General features: G+C 39.7%; 1 protein-coding gene across 13 annotated transcripts in view; it reads right to left on the bottom strand.

The window, feature by feature from the left end:
• The window catches only part of FAT3 (FAT atypical cadherin 3), a 394,190-nt gene that overhangs the window by 292,177 nt on the left and 81,515 nt on the right, over window positions 1–20,498 (bottom strand). For all 13 annotated transcript variants that reach the window (XR_012055102.1, XM_072927060.1, XM_072927018.1 and 10 more), the window contains one exon: window positions 14,362–17,673. Coding sequence is in view for 12 of the 13 variants with exons in the window: in XM_072927060.1 (XP_072783161.1) it covers window positions 14,362–17,656 (3,295 nt within the window). In the remaining variant the exon portion in view is untranslated. The remainder of the gene's footprint in view (window positions 1–14,361; window positions 17,674–20,498) is intronic.

The raw sequence follows: 20,498 nt of genomic DNA, 5'->3' as shown, positions 1-20,498 counted from the left end.
TTTTCATTTGTGGCACTATACATTTTGTTGCCATGACAACTAAATGTTTTCTGCCCATCTGTATGGTGACAGAATAGACGCATACATCTGTTCACAGATTTTGTTTTTAAAAGACAGATAATATTTTCCCAACTCCTGTATGTTTTTAAAGCTCTCTTTAGTAATAGAATACTGCAATTTCTCTAAAACAGTGGACCATAAATCACATCACTCATGCAGTATGTTGCCCAGGAGACACTCTTAACATCACTCATTGCCAGCACAAATGAAAAAGTCAAAACAGAAGCTGGTGACAAGGATTAGGGAACGTTGCTTTCAGCATGACTTTTTCCATGTTGCTTTTGCTTATCACTATTAGTGATATCACTACCCAGAGACCAACTTCCTTTCTGGCTGATTAGAAACACAAAGCCACAAAGCCACTTTCACACAAAAAAGACAATATATGAATGATTAGGGATAGGGTAGTCTTTTTTTATTGCCATGTAGTCTAATAACTCTCTGAAGTTCTGTAATATTTTCTATCCCAAAGATTCTACAACTTTTAAACATATAATTAAGTAAATAAACAAACTTCACTGACATCAAGCAACTCAACCAAGGCTGTAGAATCAATAATATTTGTGTTTGCCTAAATCTTAGGTACCACCATTAAAAAAAAAAAATTCTTTCCTCCATTACCTAGCCTTGTTCATACAGATGCCAGGCTGTGACACTGGCAAATCAAATTATTCCAAATCACTATAGATTCCTGAAATCTTTAGGAAGACTTCCAGTCCTGTGCTTAGCTCCAGTGAGTGAAAAAAAGTGAAAAAACCCACCCAACCGATTCTGGAGTTGAAGCAGTGCAAGGGGTTTGATGGGGAATGGCTTGGAATTTAGATGGTACTGGGAAGAGAGACACTTCCACATGAAAAAAAAACTAAAAAAAAGTCAAGAAGAGAAGGTCAAGCATCACATGAAAGAAAGGAGAAGTCTGCAACTCTCCTTGTGGGGTAGAATTCATAAGTTTAATCAAAATGGGAGGAATATGACATGGCATAGCATGCTTCCCTAAAACAACTACAACCTTCTATACCACACAATGCAGCAAATATTTTGGCAAGGCAGTGAAGCCATGGTAGACACGTCTTCCTTCAGCACATTTTTGAGCTTGCTGCAAGCAAGCAGCATTAACCTGCTTCCCCAGCTTCTGCATGCTGCATGAAAAATCCTGGCCCCAAACCCAAAAATGGGAATTAGTTGCTGAGTTTTATTTCTGTCACATCTGGTGAGCCTCATACTGGATTTAAAATGAGGACACCAATGGCAGTGCTCTTTATTGACATGGAAATACTCTAAGCAAGCAAATTAGCTAACAGCTGCCAGAACTATTTATTCAGATAAACAGAGAGAATCTTCAAATCAGTCTCAGCTGCACTTTGCCCTCATCTACAGTTTTCCCTCCATGCTATGCTCACATTGCACCCATGATATGGAAACAAAACCTCCACATTTCTGGCAGGCTTTGCTGTCTACTGTCCTGCAGCTGAGCATGCAGGGCTAGAGGCGCTCCTGCTTTCCGGGGCACAAAAATCCTGGTTCTGGATAACAACAGAGCCCCATCTTAGCATGTTCCCTCAATAAATTATGTATGGTATCTCTAAAACATATTACCTGTCTCAGGAATACTAAAGTGACTTTCTCCCATGGCACCTGAAAGCCAGAAGCCTAACTCCAAAAAATTCTGAGTCCACCAAAATGGTCTCCCACTACATCTTAAAAGGAATGCTTTCCCAAGGCAAAAGTTCAACAGCTCTATGCACCTATGGCTATCAGCTCCTGGGAAGAATGGCTAAAACAATACTGTAGCTTCATTTTTTTTTTTTTTAATTATGCATCATAGGACTACTTGCAACATGAAATCACAGCCAGCCCCTTATCCAGGTCAAACAGAGACACAGCAATTATGGCATGCAGGGAGCAACAGTAAGGATCTGTCTCATTTGATCCTGAAATTTATTTAGCATTTTGTTTCCACCCACTGCACTGCAGTAAGCCAGGATTTGAAACATCACTCACCCCTGGAAGGCTGAAAGGAATGACTGAGCAACCTAAGCACATGGCTGTTGCCTATGTCCAGTGCAGTCAGTGTAATGTTTCTATTGTTAATTATTTGGAATAAATGTACTGGCTTAAATAGGTCACTGTGATTCTACAATTCTCCTGGGAAATCAAACCAGGAAGAAGAAACTCCTGAAGGGACTTCTCTTTTAACACCCTCCAAATACCAAGTGACTGCATTACCCAGTTGCTGCATTGCATTTTGCTATATGTTTCCATCAAAATCACTCACAGCATTTTAAAGCCATTAATCATGCAAGCATCACAACTGACACAAAACTGCCCTTGACAATGTGATGATCATTAGACTTATTGTACAGACAGGTAAAGTGAGGCATGAAAAGGTTAGTTATACCGCCAGAGGGGTTCTGTCTCTCTCTGTGACATGTAGTAAGCAGCTTTAGCCATCTGATAGTTGTTCTGACTTGTGATTTCAGCTCGAGGCCCAGGGACTCGCACCATAAAAACCATGTAGCAAATAAGCATCCCAATCAGCTAACACACCAAATTCCCACATTAGCACACATCTTGCTTGTTCCATCAAAACTGCCTCTTCCACATCAAAGCCAGGACAAAGCAGTAGCTCTTGAACGTGTTACTTCCAAGTCATTCTTCGATCACACAAAATTCACTTCTGGTTTATCAGGTTGACTCTCCACCAAGCAACTTCTACAAAACAGGGAATTACAAATTTCCCCTATCAACAAATAAATGTCTCCTATGTCTCAGTATGAATTTCAATGACATGAATTACAACACTGCAGCTGTGTGCATGGATGTTCCCAAACCCACAGGGCCGCAAGCATCAAAAGGGCAATGCAACACTTTGCTTAGCACCTTATCTCCTTCTCTAGGTCAACCCAAATGGCTTGCACTTCCAAGGCCTGTAAATACAACCAGGGAGCTGATCCCCTCACTCTTTTCCTCAAAAAATGAGTTCTTCCCTCATGGCTTTCTTGAGCTGGTTCAGCAGTGGCTGTGGGAAAAAACAGAGCCGTGGAGGGGAGGTAGTAGGAAACAGCACTCAGGTCCAGGAATGGGCTGCCTCTGTTGCTTTCAGAACAGATAAATGCCAGGTATAAAGGGAGTGGAAATCACAGCCTTTTTACATTGAAAACATGAGATTCTTCAGAAGCAATTCAAGTTGCAAAAGCCTGCTTAGTTAGTTTGCTTGGCTGGGGGATTTTTTGTGTATACTTCAACCCTTCAGGAATCCCACCAGTAAGATTGTCTCGCCTAGATCCAGATGATCAGGGAAAGGGTATCCATGGCCCCTTTACCAGAGGTTCCCATACCCTCCAGGGACTTGCCAGAAAAATCTAAAGCCTCTTGTTAAAGTGGACTGGATTATGATTGACAGTGTGACCACACAGTTATTTCTGACCACATTCAATGTCTAGATAGAGCTTCCAACTGTTATCAAATGAGGTTTAATTTGTGGGTACAGAGAAAGAAAAACAGATTTTCTGAGAATTAGCTGGATTTTATCTTTGCCAGTGACAGATTACTGTTCATTATGAAAGATTAAGCAATTAAAGGAAATCCCCATCAAAAAGCAGAAGCATATACAAAAAGTTTTAAACAGTGGTATGTTTACACAGAGACAACAGGAACCCTTCTGTGCTCCTAACAATATAGGAGTAGAGCACTTTGCAATGCAGCAATGGTTACAGCCAGCAACATCCACCAGCTGAATGGCTTTTTCCACTTGCAGCATCAACAAACTCAATCTTTACAGTTGAGAAAATTCCAACATTATTGAGGTATTGCCTTCATTTTTAGAGAAAAGCTGCTACAGGTTTTGACAATGAACTGATGGAGGAACAAACTTTAGAATCAGTCATAAATTCATTAGGTCACATTTATGAAACAGATTTTGCTCTTTACCCTTTAGCCAGCACAGCTAAATGTCAGTCCTGGCCCTGCCTCATAAACAGCTCCCATCTCCTTAACAAATGTCACTATGGGCACAATCTTCCTTTTTTGATTATTTTACTTGTCTCCAGCATGACACTCTGTACCTCAGAAGCAGCTTGCTGCCCACACTGAACTACTGCCCACACTGAATGTTCCAAAAAGGAAGATACCTAATTAAAAGGCAGACCCACACTGGGTTGCAAAGGAGCCACACACTCACAAAAAGCATCTCGTCTCATTAGCAAATGCTCCTCGTGGAGATGAAGACACACCACTAATTTGAGGTACAGAAGGCACAGAACAGACTGCCCTATCCTGGTACTGTGGGAGTGAAAATAGCACATTAAATGTTTGTTAGGTTTCCAGTGGAAGCTGTTTCAAATGGAGCTGTATTGAGCTCACAGGGGCTCAATCTGCTGTTTTCAGGATTTCCTTAAAGAGAAGAACGAGGCAAGTGTCTCTGAAGGGCAGTGCTGGGAGAGGGTAAAGTGAGGGAGGCTGCTCCATTCCAGGAAGTCTGCCCTATACTGGGAAGGCTCCCACAGCCACTCGGAGCCACCCAGAAGAATCGGCCCCAAAGGCCAGCTGAGGTTTCTGTCCAGCTGCCCGTCCTGTGCGCGACTCAGGGATTCTGGTTATCCCTGGACTGACCCTCACTGCTGATGCTTGTGGCAATCCACTGCTCTTTCCCCTGCAGCAAACCAGGGGGTTATCACCCCAGAGGAAGCTGCATTAATCATTGACAATGGCTTATCCTACAGCCTGCCATCAAAGAGTTGCTGTTAAATGATAATTAAAGCACAGTAAAAAAACAAAACAAACATATCTAGTGGAAGTAGACCAGTTCATCCTTACAAACTATCTCAAAAAGAAACAGTAAAATCCAACCCTTTTAAAACCAGCTCCAAGATCCCATACAGTGTAAGGAAGGGTGGCCTTACATTGAACAACAGGCTGGGACTCAGAAGAATCTGTCCTATCCACCCCTATTTGCTGTGGATAAGTACAGTTTCATCACAGAGACACCAAACACCTGAAGTTCCCTTGGTTTTTAATGAATTTGTGCATTGTCATTCCCCCCTTCCAAAAAAAACCCAGAAAAACATCTCAAATTATTAACTTATCTACACCTCTCAGTAAAATAGAAACTACTATAAGCATTGTACATCAAAGAGCTTCCTTCATTAAATGTGGAAAATAATTTGTGTACTTTAGATGAAAGGTGTTCTGGGACTGTGAAGTATTCTGGAAAATTTAATTAAATCCCATAGTTATTCTCTTGCAAAAATAAAATTTTTGGGCAAAAAAAATTAACTGATTCACAGTATTAGTTTGTTTTCTTTCTTTTGTCAAATCTTTACCCTATAGAATGAATGACTGGTGTGAAGCAAAGCCATTTTTAATGACATAAAGTTACACTTACAGAACACAAATTCTCAGTAAAATTTTCAAATGAAGACAGAAAATTCCCAAATAAAGATGTAAATAATTCATTATGGGCTGCAAAGATCTAAAATCAGAAATTCATTTGCTAAGCATATTTTAGCAAAACTGAAAAACCAAAAGCTTCAACTGTGAAAGACAGGAAGACCTTGCCATCACAGTGGAAGCAGAGAGCTGTTGAAACCACACACAATGAGATTACTCTCACCTTTCCCGTCCATCACCTTGAAGAATTGTTGCTCATGTACAGTGAGCACATTTTGCTCAACTCCAAGATTATCATCAAAGTAATTGAAAAACATTTCCTAAGAGAATTAGCTTCAGGCTGCTTCCCTCTCAAAGAGGGTTGCAGTAACCAGACTGTCTCCAGTGGGTAACAGCTGCAAAGTTGAGATATCTTGCTCTTAAGCAAAAAAATCAAACATGTATCTCAATGGAGAGGTGGGTAAGTGCCACAGCATGTCCTGATATTCCCAGTCATTTAGGTGGGGATGTACTGGCACGTACCAAAGTTCTCAGCATGGAGGAAACAAAGCAGAGTCCTGCACCTTCATACAGTTCCCACTCCAATGGAACACTGCAGCAACACTTGGGACAAACCTCTTGCCACAACTGAATGGGTCTACCACTTTTGTTCTCCGTGGACAAAATGACCAGGTCAATGCCAGCAAGCAACTTCACTCTGAGATACACAGATGTATTAATGCAAACACCTAATGCAAACCAACTGCAATGAAAACCCCCTCCCCACATGCACTCCATTTGGCTTTCTCTCAGTTATTTCTTGCTGGCAACACTTCAATGCTAATAAGACACCATAAGTGTATAAAATGCAATAAAGATGTTTACATTAAACAGCAGACTAGAGATTGAAATAATCTATTCATGAGCTACAGAAGCTCATCTCCAAACATGTATTTTCAGGTAAACATGTATATGTGAATTCAAAGAGATCTGACAGTAGAAGGGCTTTTTAATTTTATTTTATTTTTACCTTGTTGGCAAACACCTAACAAATTCTAAGACTTGAACACTGAAATTAGCCAAACAGCCTTACAATATGACGCAATTTTTTAGCAATGAAAGTTTGGAAAAGCTTTCCAAGCAACTGACTGCTTAATCATTACTTGTAGTCCTTGACCTGCAAACAGTTTTATAAAAAGTACCCTTTAATCCAGCTTCCAAGGTAAATCCTTAAGCCTACCTACATATTCAAGCAGGGGAAGAGATACATGATCAGTGCAGTGTTATCACTCCAAACCACCTCTACAAATTCCTGATTAACTCTGTCCAGTTCTACTGCCCCCTAAAAAGCCACACAACCTGCTGCAAGGTCAGAAAGAAAAATGTGTCCTCAGTTTCTCTCTCTTGGACTTGTTACAGCAAAGGATTAGGCACTGCAACAAAATGGCTCCATGTAATCCTAGACATTGTCCAAACATCCTCCTCTGCATACCCCTGGAAGAGGAGTGCCCATACTGCCCTCTAAGTTCCCATTTCTGCATGAACGACATCACTTCTCAATGCCCTGGGCTTCCACCAGTGCTTTGGAACAGCTAAAATTGATTTTTCTCCAGTTTCCTCTGAACTGCCGGCAGTTCAGCAGTTGCCAGGATAAAGATTGTGCTCATGTGCTCAGACCAAACACCAGACATTGGAAGTCAATTTTCCTCTAATATCACCAAGCTCACTACCTTGTGTCTTGGTCCCTTTGCTGGCTCTTTGGAGATAAGCCTTCTGCAGGAGCACCTGGGTATAATTTAATAGATGATGATGCATGAGCTAATATAGAGGTCACTTCTGGGATTATACACTAACAGAAGACATAATACAAAACACTCTTGGAAACTTCTCTCAAGGGTAATAAAGGTGACAGGAGGAAATACAGGCTACACATTTCTTTATTAATAAATAAACTACTTGGCGATTGAGACAAAATGTCATATCACTGGGAGCATCCTGAATAATGAAGGAGATTCTCTAAACATTTTCCAAAGAAGGGAAAGCATGCAAATTACAGCTAGCTATAAAAATTGTATGCTTCGAGTTGTTTTATGGGGTATAAAGCCTAGAGAGCTGAATAGCTTGAATAAAACAATTCTGCATGACTGGCCTCACTTTGGAAACTTTGAAAGTATGCCAGAATGATACTCAGAGCCTTTTAAAGTAAATATTTTCATAAGCTTATGCATTGTTTTAGGACTCATATTATTAAAAAAAAAAAAGTTAAATGAATTTGCTCCAGTGAAACTAAGACAAGCCTTGTTCCTTACTAATTTACATCTGGAAATGACAGGGAAATTATAAACACACAGAATTCATATAAAAATTATTGGTTTTATACCACAGGTAATTTTAAAGAAAAAGAAAAGTGTTAGTGATTGTTGTCCTAAAAGTAGAAAACTTATATAAAGGACCACTTCCACTGTTAAGAGCTACCAGAGATGACTCAGAGAACAATAATAACACAGCACCAAAGGCTCAGAAATAGCTGCTCTCAGGATTGCTTCATTCCTGCCTGACACAGACACAGGCTGACGACCAGATTTTGGCCAGGACTGTGCTCTGTGATCCATCCAGCACACTCCTCCTCAAAGAGGCTGCTCAGGAGAGGCATCATGGACAGGCTGGGGGCTGATGATCTTGCCATGAGTGCCTGCTCCAAGTATCTCCCCTGTGAGCAGCCTCCTTTCCCAAGCTACCTCCCAGCAGCACCCACTTGCACTTCTCCTGTGGTACGGCCTGAAGTCCCCTTGAAAACTGGGTTTGGAAGCCTGGGATAATAAAGAGGCTCCAAAATACTGGCTCTGGGTAATGAAATTTGCCTACACTCTCCAGGAAGATGAATAACATCTGTAATACTAATGTCTCCAAACTCTACAGTGAATTAAATTCTGCCAGTGAGTCCACCCAGATCCACCCACGAGCTCCTACACGACTCCATAAAATTAAACAACTGAGAGGGAGAAAAACATGTATCACAAATGATTTTCATTTTACTTTACTTTGTTTCAAGGAAACACTAGCAATGGTCCCACATAAATATTTATCAAACCACTCAAATTGTAGTAAATGAAAATATCCTTCAAACTGCATACAAAATAACTCAAAACTATTTTAAGAGAAAGCAAGAAGATGCAAGGAGTCTGAAGTCGTAAATTCATTTATTTCTGTCAAATAGATTGAACAGTGCAGGCAGTCTGGTTTATTGCAAACTATATCATCTGGTGTTTCTATTTTCCATTATGGGTCATTTGAAGCCATGATCAGGATTTTCCAGCATCAACTGCCTTCTCTAGCCACAGTTTCTTAGACATTTATATCACTTTTGAGGTATCCAAATAGAAGACCATCATACTTAGCACCATAAATAAACCCATGGATTCTGTAGTAATTTGAACTCTACCTCCATTTAACAGTACCTTTAAGCTTTCAGCACTGTGAAAGACAGGACTGGCCTGTTAATGTGAATTTCAGGGCTGAAACGTGAAGATATCAAGTTAGCAGGGTCATCTACAAATTCAATCAGAGGTCCTCTAGAGGGTTAGAAACTAGTGCCAGCTAACTCCTAAATTTCAAATTCTAATGAAAGTTAGGGGACTCAGGTTCATGAACAACCCTAGGAAATAAAGATAGTGAGTTTTGAAAGCATCCCTCAAGTCTGTGCTCATGGGCTTTGCAAGAACATTAAAGATCCCATAAGCATTTAATTAATACCACTGTTTTATCTTTGTGTTCAATTTCAGTGGGACTTAAGATGCTTCTATGTTTTCCTGAGAACAAGTAAAAAACGTCTTGCTTCAGTTTTCCCACCTGTGAATGGAGTCAGTAATTCCTTGTGTGTCAGGATGATGCTCCACCAACTGTGACAAACACTACAAGGCTCTGTAGCAGAAGACTCTGATTTTGTCTTGTCTCTCTGAACCTCTAGAACTCACTTTAATAATTTCCTATTACCAGTATGTCCATGAGTAGTGTAAGGGTAAATATAGACACTCTTTGTGTGCCAGACTGTTATATTAACATGTAGAAACAGATGCCAGACTAAAAAGTGGAGCTAGAGTAAAAATGCAGTTTAGCTGAACTACAAATCACAAAAAAATAGCGGATTCCAGCACGTAGGCCTGATCTCATCTAACTCAACCTTTTAAGAAATCAGGAACTCTCACTAGTTGTTCAGATCTCCACTGCAGCCAGAAAAGAGGCTCTGACAGATAGCATTTAGTCTGCCCAGGTGGGTGATATCATAAACCCATATGCATTTGTTGGACTCCCCACAAACTCCTGAAACAACAAAACTACACCACTCACCACTTTGCTGTACTATTGGCACTATGTGGGTGTACATACCAGAGCTAAGAAAATCCAGGTTTTAAATAAGGCAGTGTAGGACCTCTGACAGACACCATTTCCACAAGAGTAGTCAACTATTAGAGCTAACCTGTGACTGAAACTCAGAGCATACTCTCTTCCCACAAAATTTTTTACCACACGTCTGCTCATTTGTATCACAACAGTCTGGAGATAGAAGAGTGCATTTTACACAATTTTCTTCTAAGAAACTGCAATTAGCAGACTGGCAAAGAGAGTAGAGATGCACACCAGGCAGAAAGCAGTACTAAAGATGAGGAAATGGCTCCAGCTTCTCTTTAGAACGAGAGTTGCACAAGACGAAGGTTACTAGTCACTTCTGCAATATCCACATATAAAATATTGATCAATTTCTGTAGATAGAAAAGAGGGTCAGATGCTTTAACACTGTATTGCCAGAAAATGAAAAATCATAAACTATTATTTACATTACTCTCACCCCTACAGTATTAAATTTTTTTTTCCACTTTTTATTTCTAAAAGTGCACTTATGTGTGGGTTTCAGAATGAAAGATAATTCCCAGAAAACAGATTAAAACCATGAATCTGGTAGAGAGGAGTAATTTCAAATTACCTAGCAGTAAGGCTGACAGTGTATCTTCTTGTTCACAGTTAACAGGGATGGGCTATGTCTGACCAAAGCAAGGCACTCGGTGTAGACCTTTACCTGAGCTATCCTCACAAGGACCTCTGCATAGTTTTAGAGCACGATTCACCCAACTTATTTCATATTTTTACATTAGAGTGAAATGAATCATATTTCTCAATGACTTGTTTCCTTCTGTTGACTTGAAGAAGCTTGCAGTGACTAGTTCTCATTGTAGACAACCACATTTTATAACAGATTACGTATTGGGATCCCAAAAAAATGAACATGACGAGGAAAAAAAAAAACAAAGGCAGTTCTGAACAGGAGACAGAAGGATCACATTACACGTTCCTCAATGCAAGGTTTTTAAATGGCGTGTTTGTGACATTTATATCAACAGTCAATAAATAAAAAAAAAAATTCCTGCATTTTTTTTAACCTCTAGGAAAGTCTGAAACCAGATTTTTTAGTCATAAATCATGACTGACTTCTAAACCCATGAGAAATTTCATTTTCTATCTAAGGTAGTGGGAAACCACAGATGGAGTTGAAAGGTCAGGACCTGCAGCAATCCACTTCAGGAGACTTTCTATTTATTTACAGATTTGTACGGGCTCCGACTCCTGGAAATGGAAAGTAAATCCACTGAAGAAAATGTGGAAGTGATGCACACTTCTTTCTGGCAAATACTTCTGGCTATGCTTCTGGTCACCACCATGTACAAACTGGCATATTTAGCAGTGAATGTTGTAACAACGATAATCTTCCAAACCAATTCTGTATGACATGAGGCAAAGAGCAGCACTGTAGGAAGGGAATCCCAGGCTCACTCCCATGGCACAACTCTTACGAAACTACAACAGCACCCAGATTTCACATTTACACTGTGCAGAAGGATCCATAAGGACCAGTACAGAGATGACTCCCAAACTTCCTGACTGCCATTCGCCGTTCTTACCTAAATGGAGAATAGCCGGTTGTGGAACCCAGACCAAAAGCTAAATCAAGCTTGGTGGAGATAAATCACAGAACTACAGAATCATTTAACTTTGACAAGACCTCCAAGATCACCAAGTCAAATCACTAACCTAGCACTGCAAAGTCAATCACTAAGCCATAGCCATGAGTACAACATCCACACGTTTCAAACACTTTAAGAGATGGTGATCCCACCACATCCCTGGGCAGCCTGTTCCAATGGCTCACAACTCTTACAGTGAATAATTTTTCCCTAGCACTCAATCTAAACCTCTCCTGGCCATTTCTTCTTGTCCTGACACTTATTACTTGGAGAACTGACTGACCAGCACCTCACTACAAGCTCCTTTCAGGCAGTTGCAGAGAGCAAGAAGATCTCCCCTGAGCCTTGATTTTTCAAGATGCACCATTATGCACCTAGGTACATCTGTAGTGGAAGAAGAAGCAGCCATCATGACAACACACATGCAGCTGCATGGTGCAGGGTGTTTTCATCATGAAGATCTGCTTCTCCACATTTCAACTCCTCAGTATAAATATGCCTCAGGAAGCAAAAGCACATCTCACTCAACACTTAGGGCAGCACCATTAACATGTAACATTTCAGAAAAATAAAAATGCGTTTGAGCAGAATTTTGCTGAAAGCATAGACTTGCTTGCAGTCCAGCTTGCTCTGTGTATCAGGATGAATTCGTCCCAGTTTATATCCTAATGATTATAATGGATGCTGTAGTCATCTTTTCATTAAGGCAGCAGCCAAAAATATTGATTTGTTATACTTCACACTCCTGCTTACCTTCACAAATTTCAGGAGAGACGGTACATAAGCCAATAGAGTTGGTCAGTTTAAAAGTGACAAATGAACTGTACTGGAAGTAAATAAACAGCTATCTCTTTATAAATTAATTCAATATGTGACTTAAGCTCTTTTCTACAGCTAGAAAGCTGATTCATCATTCAGCAGCATTTAAGTTGCCACCAGTTCAATAGCAGAGTATTAATGTTGCATTCTGTTTGGCATAGAAGGTCAAATCCTGCATTCATCTTACAGCAGCATGACGCGGAGTAACCCTGAAGCCCTGCCCTCCACATCGCCCTGGCTGCAGTTCAGCACCCAAAGTGTTCTTCAAATTGCTTTCAAGAAGGTTTACATGGCCTTGAACATTTGGGGAAATGAGAAACAAGAATCCCAAAACTTTTGATCTGCTGGATTATTTTCTGGAATGATTAAGTGAAATCGCACAGATTGGCTCATGTTCACATAAGACTCGTGAATGAGTGAAAGGCAGAAAAATCTTTCTATCTTGGGAGATTTGGGGATTTTTTGCCTCCACAAAATATATTTAAATTTTAGAAAGCAAATATATTTAACATGGAACACTGAGTACAATTTCCATTCCCATTAAAACATGCTTTACTGAACAAGGGACCTAACTTATTCTAGCCCATCACCTCTACTAGGGTAGGCACAGGGTAAAAAACTAGCTATTTTACTTATGAGTGACACACACTGAGTTACTTTCCCTACCAGCTCTTTTAAGTTCAGTAAATGTTGAATGCTGAGATTTCTGTATCAATACTGTAGCTTTGGCACCAACCTCCCAATGCTTTATAAAGAACCCATTGAGATGACATTGATATTACTCAGTAAATAGGTAGGATGACATTTTCAAATGCAGGAGCTTAATATTTAAACACATGTCCAAATATCTAAATAATGTTGCCTGAATGCCTTCCGCTACTATCAGCACTGTAGAATATGTGAGTTTCTAATATTTCTGGAAATTACACTAGGTACCCTTTTGACTTCTGACACTCAAGTCTGATGTTTCAGGACATAAGGTTTTGACTGTAATCATCTGTGTACAGCTGTAGCAGCAAGGCTGTAGCAAAAATAGAATAAAAATATTTTTCTCTGCTTATACTATGAGAGCCACAGCATTTGTGATGTCATCTGTTTTTCATAATGTTCAGTTTAGAAAGTTGACATTTGATTAAACAGTTTGAATTTGCCAAAACATACATTTTAATCTTATGTTTAATACCACATTCTCAATTAAAAGCTTCAGAAGAAGACATACAAACCACAGTAAACCCACAGACCTAACATATTTAATATAATTTCTGAAACTGTTGACTAATATTTTCTAATTTCCTCACTACTTCTAGTGGTGCACAGCTGCACCATTGCTCCCAACAACCCTCAGACATTTAAACAGCCAGTTTTTAAGTGTTTTACAAACACACTTTTATATTTAGTATTTTGAATGTTTTCCAATAGGGTGGTGTGGTAATAAAATTCAGCATCTGAAGAACCTTCACTATATTAACAATGCTTTCTAAAATCAATGTTTATAATACTACTGCCATGAAAGGAAAACTAGCACAGGTCATTTACAGCTATGAACATTTCCCTGGATTTCTACCTTTTATATAAGCACACCAACACTGATAAACACAAGAAAGTGTATCACACAGGTTGGTGTGCCATTCCAGAATAACTCCCATGAAAAATTACTCTCAGCAACAAGAACAAGGCCACGAATAGGTTTTTGGACAAAATAATCTTTCTTTCATGCTCCTTATTTCCTTTCATTGGGTTTAACACTGGATTCAAAGTCATAAGTACTGTGACTTTGCAGAGGTAGCCTGAGTAATTTACAGCGATCAACAAATAATGCAGTGACTGTAACTGAGTCATTCTGTAACTATCACTGCCTTCTAAATGGAGTCCTCACATAGCTGCTGGAAAGAAATGTGTATTACTTCACATCCACAGAGTGATAAATGTAACCAGGTAATTAAATCATGTCACTGCTGTGCCTGGAAAATCCTTACTTATAATTTTATCTTGCTTGTTAAGAAGAACTGAATTTCTTGTTAAGGGTAGAAAACAATTATGCTTCAGCTTTGCTTTTGGAAAAAACCCCTATGAAGGGGAAATTCAAAACAAAACTCACCAGTTTCTTCATCGATGCTGAATCTCCCCAGGCCACTGCCATCCCTGATGGAATACTGGATCTCCCCATCTCTTCCAGAGTCCTCATCTCGAGCAACAACTTGAAGAACACTTGTACCAATGCGGGAGTTTTCCTTTACAGATCCAATGACAGCAAAGTCAGGAAAATAAGGGGTATAAAGATTTTCGTTAACATCCACCACTTCAACTTCCACAAAAGAAAGAGAAGAGAGAGAAACTGGGCGCCCCTTGTCCTTGGCACGCACGGTCAGGTTGTAGAACTGCTGCTTCTCATAGTCGAGCTCCTTGTTCAGGCGGATGGCACCGCTGGCTTTGTCGATCTCAAACCGCCCATTGTAATCGTTCACCAGCGAGTAGCGGACTTGGCCTCCCAAGCCCAGGTCTGGATCGTGAGTTTCCAACCAAGCTATGACAGTGCCAACTGGCAGGTCCTCAAGGACCTTCACGTTGTAGCTGGATGGGATAAAGGCTGGAGAGCAATCGTTAACATCATCCAAAAAAACCTTCAGAGGCACAACGGAAAACTGCTGATGGCCACTCTCTGCTCTGTCCCTAGCCTCAATCTTCAATGTGTAGTTTGCTTTTGCTTCCCGGTCTAGTTGATCTGCGACATACACCACTCCCGTGGAACTGTTGATAGCAAATTGATGGGTGTCTGTCAGCACTGAGTAAGTCACTTCACCATTAGATCCTAGGTCTTTATCTCTGGCTTCTACCTGAATAATCTCTGTACCAAGACTTGTACTTTCTAAAATATTAACCGAGTAACTGTCCTGTAGAAACAAAGGCTTGTTATCATTTGCATCCTCCACAGTGACAGTCAGCAGTCTCCATGAAGATTTTTGTGGATTTCCTAAATCGTAAATTGTAATATTAAGGAGATAGAGCTCTGTTTTTTCACGGTCCAATGGCATGAGAACACTAAGTATCCCCATCTCCATGTCAATGTTGAAACAACTATCTACGTTACCATCAGAAATTGTATAAAGTACTCTTCCATTAAAGCCTGAGTCAGCATCATAGGCTTTTATCCTCAGGATGGTGGCACCAACTGGCAGATCTTCTGAAACCTTCACATCAGCAGGAAAGGATTTGTCAAAATGAGGTGCCTGCCTGTTGATTGAATAAAAATCAAGAAAACCATCTTCCAAATTCAGCTTCACATTTGCTTTCGCCTTTTTCAGCAATTTTTCTGCTAGCTTCTGAGCAACTCTAGTTTCTCTGCAGCTAAAGGTCTTTGAAGACACTTTCCCATGAACTACTGAAATATTAACAAACATAGCATCAGCAAAGTTCTCTCCATCAGTTGCCGTTATCTTAAGGCCAAAATTGTTATTCTTTATGCCAGAGTTAACAAGAGATTTTTTAAGTTGCAGGACGCCAGAGTCTGGACTTAAATAAAAAAGACCAAGTTCATTTCCAGAGATTATTTTGTACTTCACAAGCTCTAACTCATCTATGTCTATTGCAGAAACAGCAGTGATGTGACCACCAACAGGAAAATCAGATGAAATCACTCCCTGACAGGCCACTTTTTCAAAGAGGGGCTTGTTGTCGTTGACATTGCCTATGTATATGGTAACATTCACCTCACTTTCGTGGCGGTAGGGAGAACCCCAGTCGGATGCTCTCACAATGAACCTGTAGCTTTCTGGTGAGGACTCAAAATCCAGTTCTTCAGATGTGCTGATGACACCTGTAAACTGGTTTATTGTAAATGGCAGCGAGTTCAGACTGGCAATACTGTATGTAATGTATCCGTTCTCCCCTCTGTCTTCATCAACTGCTGACACTGCCAAAACGCTGGACCCCACTGGGACACTTTCATTGACAAATGAGCTGTAAGAGAGCTGCTGAAACTCCGGAGTGTGATCATTGGCATCCTCTAACCTGACAGTAACCTGTGCTTTTAAATCACCACCTTTGTTTGCATATACTTCTAATTCATAGAGGTCTTTGTCAATTATTTTCAAAGAACGAGCAGTAGTAATAAGGCCTGTGTTGGGATTGATCTTAAAATACTCAGCCTCCTCACTTGGAGATATTCTATATTCCACACCCTGTGGCTCAGGCATCAGCTTAACTACTGCAACTACCACACCAGGAGGTGAAAATTCACTGATGAAAATATCATATGCTTCCTTTTCAAACTTCAGGGGGATACTTTCTTTCTTGGGACTAGCAATGTGGACCAGTTTGACTGCAGAAAATTTCTGAGGAGATCCTTTGTCCTTAGCTTGGAGAGTGAGGTTGTAACCATAAGGGAAGCTGTCCCAGTCAATAGGCTTTCTTTCTTTGATTTTGTACTCATTCATCCATTTCCCTTCTTTAGACAGAAAGAATTGTTCTAGAGGATCTCCAGCAACAATAGAAACAGATTCTATTTCTCCATTGGCTCCTTCATCTAGGTCATCAACATTAACAACTGCATAGGTAGGTTCCTTGTCTGATGGGAAGGGAATGTGGGTTACTACACTTATTGTTGGGGCATGTTCATTTATACGTTCAATGTGAACATAAAGCTTGGCAGTGCTGCTTACGCCATTGTTTCCATAAAGCTTCATCCCACGGTCCACTGCCAAAACCTCAAGGTCGTATCTGTTTTTCTCGTCGTAATTTAACCGGCCACTTAAGGAGATAACACCACTCGTAGGATGAACTGAAAAGAGCTCAACTTTACCTTTAAAGTAATAATAAAATTCACCATTGGACCCAATATCTGCATCTGTTGCGGTCACCTGTGCAATGCTAGTCCTTAAGGGAGTGCTTTCTGCTATTGTGACAGAATATGTGGTTGGTGAAAACAAAGGTCTTAGGTCATTCATATCCAAAACCTGGATGTTCACTTTTGTCCATGCTTCCAAGTCCTCTCCTCTGACAGACCCTTTTACCATCAATAAATAGTTGTCCTGGATTTCTCTGTTCAATATCGCAGAATTCCCACCTTTAGTCCTTATTCTGAGAAAGCAGAAGTCAGCAATGATGACTTCCTCTGCTTTAAAAAAGCCCTCATCATCACCAGAGACTATTTTGTACTTGATATCCCATGAAAGGTCAGCCATGGTAATGCCCATCCTCGTCTGACTGTTGACATAGGTCCTGGCTGCAGAATTCTCGTACACTGTGGCATTGTAAGTGGAATGTGTGAAGTGAAAGCCAAGCAGGGCAGTCCCGTGAGCCACCTGGCAAATGGAAGCCAGGAACTTGACAATCAGAAGGGCAAGGCATGATGGAGGTAGCCGTGAGCCTGACCAGCGGCCCATATTCACATCCATCACATCATTCTTTCACCCTGTCACAGAGAGAGAAAACATGAAATAGTTCATCAAGGAATAAAAACAGTACTGTGAAGTGACATGTCAAAATGACTTACTAAATTTCTGACCCAAAGTAAAATCTATGTAGTATCAATTCAACACATCTTTAAAAAAACTACATACACACACTCTCACACCAGCTCTGGGTATTTTCACACCTGTCTGAGTAGTACATATGCATGTGCATATATATATATATATATATATATATATATATATATATATATACACACACACACATATATAGAACTATATATATATGTATGCTTATATAGGGTCTTTTTGACATAAAAGACCCTATTACAGCCATATACATGTGCACACAGTCCAGAATAATAATAACAGTAAAAAAAAAATTAATTCACTGTAAGCATTTGTACAAATTTATGTCACAGGATGAACCGCATACAGAAATTATTTTTTCTTATTTATCAGCAGCTCCAACTAAGCCTAAACTTGTTTGTTTTCAGAGCATATTGGAAAATTTATTTTCAGTCACAATGTTTGGAAGAGAGACAGGATTTTCATATGTAGGTTTTTTTTTTATGATCAGTTACGAATGATGAAATTTGAGCCACCAAGAACAAGTAGAATAAGAAAGTCATTACGCAGTCATTACTTTGAATACAAATACCTTCAGAAAAGGCCCACTGCCTCACTCCAGGAATCTAAATTGTGAGGTTAAGTAGAGACAGAGTAAGTGGAGGCACTGGCTGAAGATTGCTGGAGGGTACTGCAGAAGGTAGGAGCAAAGTCTTGCTTATCTATTCCTCCTTGAAAGCAGAGGAAAGAAGCCTGAGGAAACTAGGCAGATGCCACCATAGGCAGTAGGAATAAGTATCTTTGTTAGAGTATATGCACTGCTACTTGTGAAAAATCATAAGAATCGATTTTAAAAGGCAACAATTGAAAGACCCACTGCACACACATATTGTTCTCATTGTTGCTTAAAAGCTACTTGAAAATGTAGTTTCCTCCAAGCTAGAATACAGGGAGGAAAAGGATAGGAAAAGTTGTCAATGACACAGGTTAATTTAAACTTCCAACAGGATTTCAGCCTCCCCAAGGAAATTTATAAACTGCATGCAAGTTTTGGAATATGAATTCATATTCATTATCACCTCCAATGTAACAGAGCGACTACTGCAGTTTCAGTACTAACAACAAACAATTTATCATGCTGATGTTGCAATGCACACACAACATAAGTTCCTGATCCCACAGTCTATATCCCATTGTTTAACACACTGATCAATTTGGTCAATTCTCCCAAGTGTTTGTCAAAGCACTCATCTTCCAATACACTTATTTTAACATGCAGTTCTCCCCCTGCCTTTGTTTTCTTCTTATTTTCTTTCCTATATAAAAAAAAAGGAAATAAACTCTTTAAAAAAGAGAATAAAAATGTAAGATTATATCACCTTCTGGACCTGCATTCCCCAGTAGCCAGCAAATTTCATTTGTGGCAGTTCCTTTTCTGAATATGCCCACTCAATTACTGTGCACATAGCATGCGAGTCCCATGATTAACATCTTGTTCCATACGGTTTATACATCAAATAAGCACAATTCTCCCATATGCCTAGGGGACATGAGGGAACAGGTTGACCTCCAAAAGTCCCAGGATGGAATCTGTCTACTTCATATAGGAAAGATTTTTTTATTGTTGTTACCATTTCATTCAGCTGAAAGACCAGCAGCAGCACCTTAACCTTATGCTTCAGCACAAAAAACATTCATCAGTTTAATCCACCAGTATGAAAATATCAAAGTCCCTTATTTGCATGGGGCTTTATGCGATCACTTTTGAGTACTGAAACTAAAAGCTGTTGCTTCAGACTAGTGTGGTAGATGATGCTAGTTGTATTTTTTAAATATACATAATATACATACACAACATACAATAAACTGCTGAGGAAATTCAGCCAATGAAATGAGAAATTCTAATGAGACACAACTCATGGGAAAATAAATGGCTGGACCTCTCCTGTGATGTGCATTATTAAAATAATCAACTGAAAATCACTGTATTGCTGCCTTTCAGGAAAAGCACTTCAGCATCCTTTGTCTATACCAGAATACTCATCTCTCCCCCTGCTAAGACAGAGAGAATTTTTGCTGGTTTACTAAAGAGACTGATGTCATGTTTCATATGAGCATCTAGATTTCTTTCACCACAGTTGAGCAACTTCCTAGAAATTAATTTTACTAGTCTTTGAAGTAAGGAAATGAATTGTCTTATACTATTTGGATCATTTGGTGGTCTAGCTTCTCCTGTCCATGCCATAGTTCAGCATGAGCTGGTTTCTCTCTACGTTTCAGGGTCATCAACATCAGATTTTCAAGTCCAGCATAACTGGAAATCAGTTTTCCTGAGAATATCATTGCTAAAAAAAAAATTATTTGAAACTTTACTTTCAGCCCTAGCAAAGGTTACAGACTGCTGTGGTAGACAGGCATCAAAATAGATATTTACAAAGCTCTGCAATTAGGGGAACCTAATGAAAAAGTTTTGCATATCCTAGGCAATACAACATGACAAGCCTATGCTCTTATTCCATTTATCTTGTAATTTTTAAAAAAAACTGGAGCTAAGACCTAATCTCAAACACACTGCTGCAAACTCAGTAATGTCAATAGTCCAGCAAGTTTTAGGGGTTCAGTGTAATCAATATCAGTCATGAAGCACTAAATTCCACCTAGAAGCAGCACATGTATATGTGTGTGTGTGATATTGAAATCATATTTTAGCTATGTGTACATATGTATACACAGACACACAGATTATGTATTTTTGGAT

The sequence above is a fragment of the Taeniopygia guttata genome, chromosome 1 (assembly GCF_048771995.1).
Source record: "Taeniopygia guttata chromosome 1, bTaeGut7.mat, whole genome shotgun sequence".
In the NCBI taxonomy this organism is placed as follows: Eukaryota; Metazoa; Chordata; class Aves; order Passeriformes; family Estrildidae; genus Taeniopygia; species Taeniopygia guttata.
This window is presented reverse-complemented; position numbering and strand designations above follow the sequence as displayed.